This window comes from Leucoraja erinacea, chromosome 3, assembly GCF_028641065.1.
Source record: "Leucoraja erinacea ecotype New England chromosome 3, Leri_hhj_1, whole genome shotgun sequence".
NCBI classification, from domain to species: domain Eukaryota; kingdom Metazoa; phylum Chordata; class Chondrichthyes; order Rajiformes; family Rajidae; genus Leucoraja; species Leucoraja erinaceus.
The window spans coordinates 90922583-90932672 of record NC_073379.1 but is presented as its reverse complement, the minus strand read 5'-3'; the positions used below and the strand labels follow the sequence as shown (position 1 = coordinate 90932672).

The following is a 10090-nucleotide window of genomic DNA, read 5'->3' as shown; positions in this document are numbered from 1 at the left end:
AGGATGAGGGGGGATCTTATAGAAACATATAAAATTATAAAAGGACTGGACAAGCTAGATGCAGGAAAAATGTTCCCAATGTTGGGCGAGTCCAGAACCAGGGGCCACAGTCTTAGAATAAAGGGGAAGCCATTTAAGACTGAGGTGAGAAAAAACTTTTTCACCCAGAGAGTTGTGAATTTGTGGAATTCCCTGCCACAGAGGGCAGTGGGGGCCAAGTCACTGGATGGATTTAAGAGAGGGTTAGATAGAGCCCTAGGGGCTAGTGGAGTCGAGGGATATGGGGAGAAGGCAGGCACAGGTTATTGATTGGGGACGATCAGCCATGATCACAATGAATAGCGGTGCTGGCTCGAAGGGCCTCCTCCTGCGCCTATTTTCCATGTCTCTTGTCCCTCTCTGTGGTTAGTGTTTGTGTGTGTGTGTGTGTGTGTGTGTGTGGGGGGGGGGGTGGGTGGGGTGGGGGTTTTAGTGTGTGAGGTTGGTTAGTGTGTGTGTGACGCCGCAAGCCGCCCCCTCCCCTCGCAACTGCGTGTTGAGGGGACAGGACCCAACCGGTCCCACTTGGTCTAGTTGTCTATAAAATATGATGCAATCTGATGTGATTAGATTTTGGATTGCCAGTGTTGCCAGTGCCACACAAAAGAGAATGGTCATGGCAATGTCTTCTTTGTCCACAGCATCATATCGTAGTCACAACATTGTTTTCTGCTGAAATAAGCCTGAAAAGTGGGCGAGATTAGGATTACCCTGGTGGACCATCCGAGCACAAACATTTTTCTATCTCTCATCATTAAAACGACATACCGCTTTTCTCTTTTAACCATTAATATTGGTGACCTAATATTTTTCCACATTACATTCCGTTTGTCACTTCCTTGCAGATTTGCGTAGCTTATCTATCTCCTTGAAGCCTCAATCCTCCTTAGAATCTTACTTTGCATCATACATTAACATAGATAAATTATCAGCAAAAAGCATCCTGCTGGAGGAACTCAGCTGATCAATCTGTATATGTGGAGGCAAAGGGATAGTCGACATTTTGAGTCAGACCCTAAAACACACTATGTCTTTGCCTTCATAGATGCTGCCTGACTCAGAGATCCACCAGCAGTTTGTTTTTTGTACTCTATGTCAGCATCTGTGGTCTCTTGTGTCTCCATGGATATACAGGTACAGTCTACCCTCGTCATTACGGACTACTTTATAACAGATTTCGGTTATAGTGGACCGAGGCACCCGTTTGTGGTGGCAGTTTACAGCAGCACGCAACGCAGCAATGGGCATCAGAAAGGTGGCAGGGGGGAGAAACACTCTTGAAGAAGGATACATTGGGCATGGGTTTGCAGTGGCTGCAACAAAGCAAGATCCCAGGGTATTGGATGCAGATACAGCGCACGCCGCTGCACCTGTGCCGCCCTGGCAACATATGCCTCAGTCGCCTGGTACGGCGTTCTCGTTGCACCGCTTCCCGTTTCCACCAAAGATCTTATAGCTTCGCTCTAAGATCTTTGGTTTCCACCAGGTTACTCAATGAGCTGGCATCATGCGGTGTGCTTCCGGTTGCAGGAGCAGAGAGAGTGACCAGCATGAAAACGATGTGAATACCGGGCCTGTCTCTGGCGCATCGCAGGAGCAGAGAGCGTGACCAGCATCGCTCTGCGGCTCCCCAGCTGTGAATTCCCCTGGTTTAATTCTCCAACACTATGCTTCTTCCCACCCGGCCTTGGATTAAACTAATTGATATATTCGCCACGCCCCCACCCCCCCCAATTTACTCAGTTATAGCGGACAATCATCTATAACAAACACCAGTCATACCCCCTCTATGATCTGTTATAACGAGGATTACTACACTATTACACATACCCTGATTCAAATCATAGAGATAGATTATGCACCAGCACTAATTTGTATGGTACTCACAAATTAGCTGTCTGCTTATCTATGTTTTCTTACCATTAACCAGTTATCGATACATACCAGAATATTACCCTTAATCCCATTCTTAAACGTCGGTGGCACCAAATGTAAACAGGGCGATCGTTTCGCTGAACATCTTAACTCAGTCTACCTGGTCTACTTGCTCCCAGTTGCTAAACAATTTAACTACCCTTCCCATTCCCACACTGATCTTAATGTCCTAGGCCTAATCCGTTGTCAGGGTGAGGCCAAATGCAAATAAGAGGAACAGCACCTCATAATTTGCTTGTGCAGTTTACAAAGTATGAAAGTTGATTTCTCTAACTTGGAGTAACCTTTGCGCCCACGCTCTCTCCATCCCTCTCCCACCCTAATCGTGGTACCAGTTTCACTGTGGTCCTGGTGAGTTTCATTGTCTGCAAAACTCGTTCTCACCTTGCCCACAGCCAACAATGGACCGCTTCCTTTAACACCGTTATTTTTTTGCATATCTTTCAATCATTTGTTATATATCTCTACATCACCGTCAATATCCCTCGTTTCCTTCCCCTGACTCTCAGTCTGAAGAAGGGTGACGGTCTCGACCCGAAACGTCACCCATTACTTTTCTCCAGAGACGCTGTCTGATCCGCTGTGTCACTTCAGCATTTTGTGTTTATCCTCGGTGCAAAACCAGCATCTGCAGTTCCTTGTGTCTCCCTTATTTTGATGTCAGGCTCGTCGCGTTGAGAATTCGAAATAGCGCAGCTGCCTTTCTTGAGCCGCTGCGGTTGCCGTCGCCATTCAAAGCCTTGCCAAAGGGGGAGTTTGTTTGGAATTCAGTTCCGTACTTCCACATCCCTTCCTCGTCGTTCATGTTTCGGAGTAATTCCGCCTCAAACGCTGCTGTCAGTCGGTGCCTCAGGATCACAACCGTCCAGTCATCATGATTAAAGCCATTCTGATATTTAATAACCACGGCAAACCGCGTCTGTCCAAGTTCTACGAGCGTTATGTGAGTATCCAGTCCAATGCCGGCCGGGTGTCCGGACGCCCGGCGCCGCCGCTGCTGCTCACTGAGGCGACCGTTGGCTTGCGGCTGCCGCGCGCCGCCCGCCAGAGCACTGACCCACCAGGACGCGCGCCCCCGGGCACAGGGCTCGCGGTTGCCTGTGGCCGCCCGCCCGCCCGCCCGCTGCTCACTGACGCGGCCGTTGGCTTGCATGCTGCCGCGCGCCGCCCGTCACAACACTGACCCGGGCACAGGGCTCGCGGGTTGCTCAAGGCGGCAGTTGGCTTGCGGCCGTTGGCTGCCGCGCGCCGCCCCTCGCACCACTGACCCGGGGACACGAGCACAGGGTTCGCGCTTCAGACCACTCGTCCAACGAGAAGTGTCCAGGGTGGCGGAGCACCACTTCAATGGAACAGCAGTCAAACCGGTATTCATACTACGAGCTACTTGTGAATTCCCAAAATGTTTGTGTTTTTTTTTCGCGAGTTTCTGTACATGGGGTGGAAGCTGACCTAGGAAGCTTTGGTTTTACCACACATGGAATACTGTACTAATTTGGCATCGCTCCTTAGGAAAAATGGTGTAGATTTGTAATGATCCCATGGCTCTTAAATGTGTAGAAGAGATGACATAAACAAGTAATTTGGGGTTATTTAATTATTTTTTTATAAACGCAAAAGCTGTACGTCCAGGGACACTCTAAAGCTCTCCCCTTATTTAATCTGTGAAAATAACTTTCTTGGCTTAAAAGTGAGATCAACATGTTCTGAAAGTTGATGCTCAATTGCTTCCAGCATCTGATACATGTGAAGTTGATGAATTTGTTTAAAACCAAAACTGCATCAAATTTAAATTTGTGCCTCCAAAAATGTCATTATTTGTTGTAATGTTTCTATGTGGTTCTTGCTCTCCAATATATCTAAGTTTTAGATTAGACAATGGTTTCCTAAGACTCTAGTAATTCTCATTATGTAATTCTGAGTGAAGAAAAGTCTGGACCCGAAACGTCACCCATTCCTTCTCTCCAAAGATGCTGCCCGTCCCGCTGAGCTACTCCAGCTTTTTGGGTCTATCTTCGGTTTAAACCAGCATATGCAGTCCTTCCTACACAGTAATTCTCATGTTGCAGCCACTGAATTAATAATGTGTACAGGTGCCTGAAATTTGACCACCTGTGTGTAGGGGTTTCAAAAGCATAATTAATGAAAATACATGGAGTGCAAATATGATACGTCACTTATATTGTATCATTCACAAACTGGGTCATAGTAAACCTTTACATCTTTATAAATACTGCATTTTGGAAAGACAGTTTCTGTTTAATTACTAATTTTTGTTTAGCTTTTTTAGATGGAAAAATAAATGGATGTTAGGCACAAAAAGCTGGAGTAACTCAGCGGGCCAGGCAACATCTCTGGAGAGAAGGAATGGGTGACATTTCGGGTCAACAGCCTTCTTCAGACCCTAACCGTCGCCCATTCCTTCTCTCCAGAGATGCTGCCTGTCCCGCTGAGTTACTCCAGCTTTTTGTGTCTGTCTTTGGTTTAAACCAACATCTGCAGTTCCTTCCTACACATAAATGGATGTTGATGGTTCATAAAGAATAGATCAGAAAGAAGCATTGGGTGTTTATGTATTCTCTAGTTTTATTGAGATATTATCTGTGTCAAGATGATTTATGTACCTGAAATCCTAATTGTTTTTGAGTGCAGATAGTTTGTTGATAGGTTTGTGGTATTGTGCAAGGTATGAGTTTGAAACTAATCGTCTTTTCTGACACCTGTAAGGGATACGAATTTAGGAAATGAAAGTAGGTCAGTCATTCATTCCCATGTTCATGCTACACCATTCAGTAAGATCGTGGTTAATCTTTTAAAGAATCACGTCCATGTACCAATCTCATATCCCTGGATTCTTTTTACATCAGATTAATTAATCTATGTCTTGAATATGTTCTGAGAATGAGCTACCAGATCATTCTTGGGCAGAGAATTCCAAAAATTCACTACCATCTGTTTAACGCTTGCATCCCCTCTCTCACTGTCCCTCCCCCACTTGAGTCGTACTAGATTTACTGTCATCCTGATGAATTTAATAGTCTGTATAGCTCATTATCATCTAGTCCACAGCCAACAATGGACTGTTTTTTTGATCATCATTACATTTTTGTATATCTTTCATCCATTTTTGTTCTATAACTGGCTGAAAAGCACGGTCAGGCAACATCATTGCAGATAGGGTGACCCTACCCGATGAACACAATAGTTTTTTGGCTCGCTATGAGCAGAAGGCCAACAGGGCAGTGACACCTGGCCCTTCAAACTCCAATGTGCCTCTCCCCAGGGTGACTGTAGCAGAGGTTAGATCTGCTTTCCTGCGGCTAAACCCACGAAAACCAATGATCAGATGGAGTTCCTAGTTGCGTCCTAGTAGTTGCATGGACCAGCTAGTGGGAGTATTCGCTGACAACTTTAATTTCTCCCTACTCCGTTCTGAAGTACCCACCTGCTTCAAGAAAACCACCATCATCCCAGTGCCGAAGAAAAGCAAGACTTCATACCTAAATGACTACCATCCAGTAGTCTTGACATCCACCATCATGAAATGTTTTGAGAGGCTATTATGGAAAGTATTAAATTCAATCTACCCAGTGGCCTTGACTCACTGCAGTCCGCCTACCTCCACGGACGATGCCATCGCCCTAATCCTACACTCATCCCTAGAACACCTGGAGAAGAGAGACACCTGCGTCAGACTCCTATTCATAGACTGCAGCTCTGCCTTTAATGCCATGATACCATCCAAATTTATCACCAAACTCACAGGACTTGGGGTCAGTACTCATTTCTGCAACTGGATCCTCGACATCCTGACCGACAGACCTCAATCAGTGAGGACAGGGGACAAATCATCTTCCACAATAATCCTCAACACTGATGCTCCACAAGGATGCGTTCTCAGCCCCCTTCTTTACTCCTTGTATACCCATGACTGTACAGCCATTTATAAATCTAATTCAATTTTCAAATTCGTAGATGACATCACCATTGTGTGCTGGATATCAAATAATGATGAGACAGGAAGGAGGTTGAGAACCTTTTGTCCAACCTCATCTATTGCATCTGCTGCTCTACATCGGTTAGACCAAGCGTAGGCTTGGCGATCGCTTTGCCGAACACCTCAGCACTGTTCGCAATAACCAACCTGATCTCCCGGTGGCTCAGCACTATCACTCCCCCTCCCATTCCGAATCCGACCTTTCTGTCCTGGGCCTCCCCCATGGCCAGAGTGAGGACCACCGTAAATTGGAGGAGCAGCATCTCATATTTCGCAGTTTGCACCCCAGCGATATGAACATTCACTTCGCTAATTTCAGGTAGTCCTTACTTTCTCCTCACCTTCTCAGCTCTCCCCCAGCCCTCTGGCTCCACCTCTTTCCTTTCTTCCTCTCGCCCCCCCCCCCCCCCCCCCCCCCCCCCTTACATCAGTTTGAAGAAGGGTTTTGAGCCGAAAAGTTGCCTATTTCCTTCGCTCCATAGATAATGGCTCACCCGCTGAGGTTCTCCAGCATTTTTGTCTACCTTCGATTTTCCATCATATGCAGTTCCTTCTTAAACATCCCCAATCAGTACCCCATTCCTGCCTTCTCCCCATATCCGCTGACTCTGCTATCTTTAAGAGCCCTATCTAGCTCTCTTGAAAGTATCCAGAGAACCGGCCTCCAACGCCCTCTGAGGCAGAGAATTCCACAGACTCGCAACTCTCTGCACATAGATACTGTACAAGCAACTCTGAGATTATAGTACTTGTGAAAATTCAACTTTTTTCAAGAATGTGAGTGCAACTGGTGTTGCCAAACCTAAATACCCTTAAATATAGCAATGAGCCATCTTGTTCAGGCCAATGGAGAATATTCTATTCCTTGTAGATAATGGATAGTGTTTGTGATGTCAAGCGGTGATTATTTGTATAAGATACCCAGCTCTCCTTACCTGCTCTCACAGGCATAGTATTTATGTCTGGTCTGCTTGAATTTTTGGTTATTTGGTTTTGCTGAATATAATGACGGGTAAATGTGGTGATGTAAGGCTTTTGAACATCATGGATAGATGATTAGAGCTTCTCCTCATTGGTGGTTAGTGCTTGGTGCATCTACAGCACAAAAATTAGCTCGTATCTGAATGTTTGCTTTGGTCTTGTTTCTTGCAGACATGACTACATTTTCTGAGGATTTGCAGATTGAGCATTGTACAATCATTATTGAATATCTATTTGTTTGATCAAATGATGGCAGGAACATCATTTAAAAATAGCCACTAGTGGTTGAACTTCGATACTGTTCTGAAGAACTCCTGCAACTGTGTCATGGAGATGGGAGAGAGAACTGATATCTACGAGCAACGCTATCTTGGAGCAAAGTCTAATGGGCCTGTCCCACTTGCGCGACTTTTTAGGCGACTACAGGAGAATATATATGTTTGCCACATGTTTGCCGGAGGTTGCCGGGGTGTCGCCTGCATGGTGGTTTCCCGCATTCTCGTAACTAGTCGCGGCTTTATTCTAGTCGCCGCTAATTTTTCAACATGTTGAAAAATTAGCAGCGACCTGAAATTTGACGCCATGGAGAGTAGTGAGAATTCTCGTGAAGTAGGTGCAGTGGTAGTGGCTGTAGGTTGGCATAGGCTGTTGCCGGTGCTGATCGGTGAATTTCATTGGCTCATTGGGAAATAAAAATGTAAACAGTTTTCAGAACCAAGGATAACCGACCGGTAATGTTAATGTCCGCCGAGCTTCACAACCGTGTATCTCTGGCTGCTTAAAAGTTGTCACCACTCATTTATACCTCACTCTGCCTCAGCAAGGCCAGCAGCATAATCAAGGACGAGTCGTGATTGGCCACCCTGTCTTCACCCCTCTCCCATCAGGCAAAAAATACAGAAGTGTGAAAACGCACACCTCCAGATTCGGGGACAGTTTCTTCCCAGCCGTTATCAGGCAACCGAACCATCCTGCCACAACTAGAGAGCAATGCTGAACTACTATTTACCACTTTGGTGACCCTCGGACTATCCTTGATCGGCTTTACCTTGCACTAAACGTTATCCCCTTATCATGTATCTGTACTACACTGTTAATCATCATCATCATCATCATCGTTGAAAACATCAATGCTTTACAATGCTTTGTACGACAGTGATTGCAACTTCTACTGAAGTTTTAATGGCCGTTGGCTCGCTAGGAGCTCACCCGCCCTTTGACGGGTCTTTTTTTTGGTCCTGCTGGAGGCTCACAGCCCCCTCCTGGCAAATCAGGTGGGGGAGACGGTTTAGTCGCCGACTATCTGACCATGGAGCAGGTAGCACGGGATTACATTGTGGCGGTGGAAACTCCCCCCGGAACTGACCTAAATGTAAATGGCTCGATTGTAATCATGTATGGTCTTTCCACCGACTGGTTAACATGCAACAAAAGCTTTTCACTGTACTTCGGTACATGACAATAAACTAAACTGAACTGAAACTGAAGATAGACACAAAATGCTGGAGTAACCCGGTGGGACAGGCAGCATCTCTGGAGAGAAAGGAGTCTGAATAAGGGTCTTCACCTGGAACGTCACCCATTCCTTCTATCCAGAGATCCTTCTATCCAGAGATCCTTCTATCCAGAGCTACTGGCAACTTGACAAATCCCAGCTAGTTCAGTAAGGACGTTCGGGGGAAGAAGCCTTCAGCTTTCACCCTTACATAACACCCTCAGCAGTGAAATCTGCACCCTGTTAGTTAGGGGTGGATCATAAATGCCAATGACACCATCACCACCCACAACCCCACAAATGATTACATCTTTACAAATATGCCCAACTTCTGCCAAACATCTGTCTAATCTCACACATTGCCATGCCGATAAAGCCCTGTTGCTGCAAACACAGAGAGCGAACTTCAGCACATAGAATCATATAATCAGGCTCGGTAAGGCGCTGGTAAGGCTTTGTTTGGAGTATAATGAACAATTTTGTGCATTATATCTGAGGAAGGAGCTGCTGGCTCTGGAGAGGGTCCAGAGGAGGTTTACAAGGATGATCCCATGAATTAGCTTAGAGTCTGGATAGACACCTGGAAGTATGATGTTGTGGCGATCAGTAAAACATGGTTGCAGGAGGGCTGTGATTGGAAAACAAATATTCCAGGATTTCATTGCTTCAGGTGTGATAGAATTGGAGGGGCAAGAGGTGGAGGTGTTGCATTGCTTGTCAGGGAAGATATTACAGCAGTGCTTTGGCAGGATAGATTGGAGGGCTCATCTAGGGAGGCTATTTGGGTGGAATTGAGAAGTGGGAAAGGTGTAGCAACACATATAGGGGTGTATTATAGACTGCCAAATGGGGATTGAGAATTAGAAGAGCAAATATGTAAGGAGATAGCAGATATTAGTAGTAAGCACAAGGTAGTGATTGTGGGATATTTCAACTTTCCACACATAGACTGGGAAACACATTCTGTAAATGGGCTGGATGGTTTGGAGTTTGTAAAATGTGTGCAGGATAGTTTTTTGCAGCAATACATAGAGGTACCTACTAGAGGAGGGGCAGTGCTGGACCTCCTGTTAGGAAATGAGACTGGACAGGTGGCGGAAGTATGCGTTGGGGAGCACTTCGGGTCCAGTGATCACAATACCATTAGTTTCAATATAATTATAGAGAGGGTCAGAACTGGACCTAGGGTTGAGATTTTTGATTGGAGAAAGGCTAACTTTGATGAGATGCGAAATGATTTAAAAGGAGTGAACTGGGACATTTTGTTTTATGGGAAGGATGTAGAAGAGAAATGGAGGATATTTAAAGGGGAAATTTTAAGAGTACAGAATCTTTATGTTCCTGTTCGGTTGAAAGGAAACAGTAAAAATTGGAAAGAGCCCTGGTTTTCAAGGGAAATTGGACATCTTGTTCGGAAAAAGAGGGAGATATACAATAATTATAGGCTGCATGAAGTAAATGAGGTGCTTGAGGAGTATAAGGAATGTAAAAAGAATCTTAAAGGGATAAAATTGGAGAGACCGAGTGGACAGCTATCTGCAGAGCCAAAAGAGATGGGGGAGATATTGAACAATTTATTTTTTTCGGTATTCACCAAGGAGAAGGATATTGAATTATGTGAGGTAAGGGAAACTAGTAGAGTA

General features: G+C 45.4%; 1 protein-coding gene across 3 annotated transcripts in view; it reads left to right on the top strand.

Annotated features, from left to right (window-relative positions):
• The first annotated feature begins 2717 nt into the window (after nucleotides 1–2717).
• LOC129695819 (AP-3 complex subunit sigma-1) overlaps nucleotides 2718–10090 on the top strand; it is an 89407-nt gene continuing 82034 nt past the window's right edge. For 2 of the 3 annotated variants that reach the window (XM_055633167.1, XM_055633168.1), the window contains exon 1: nucleotides 2924–3341. In XM_055633167.1, the coding sequence (XP_055489142.1) occupies nucleotides 2934–3341 (408 nt within the window). In that variant the 5' untranslated portion in view covers nucleotides 2924–2933. The other variant, XM_055633169.1, reaches the window with a different exon arrangement.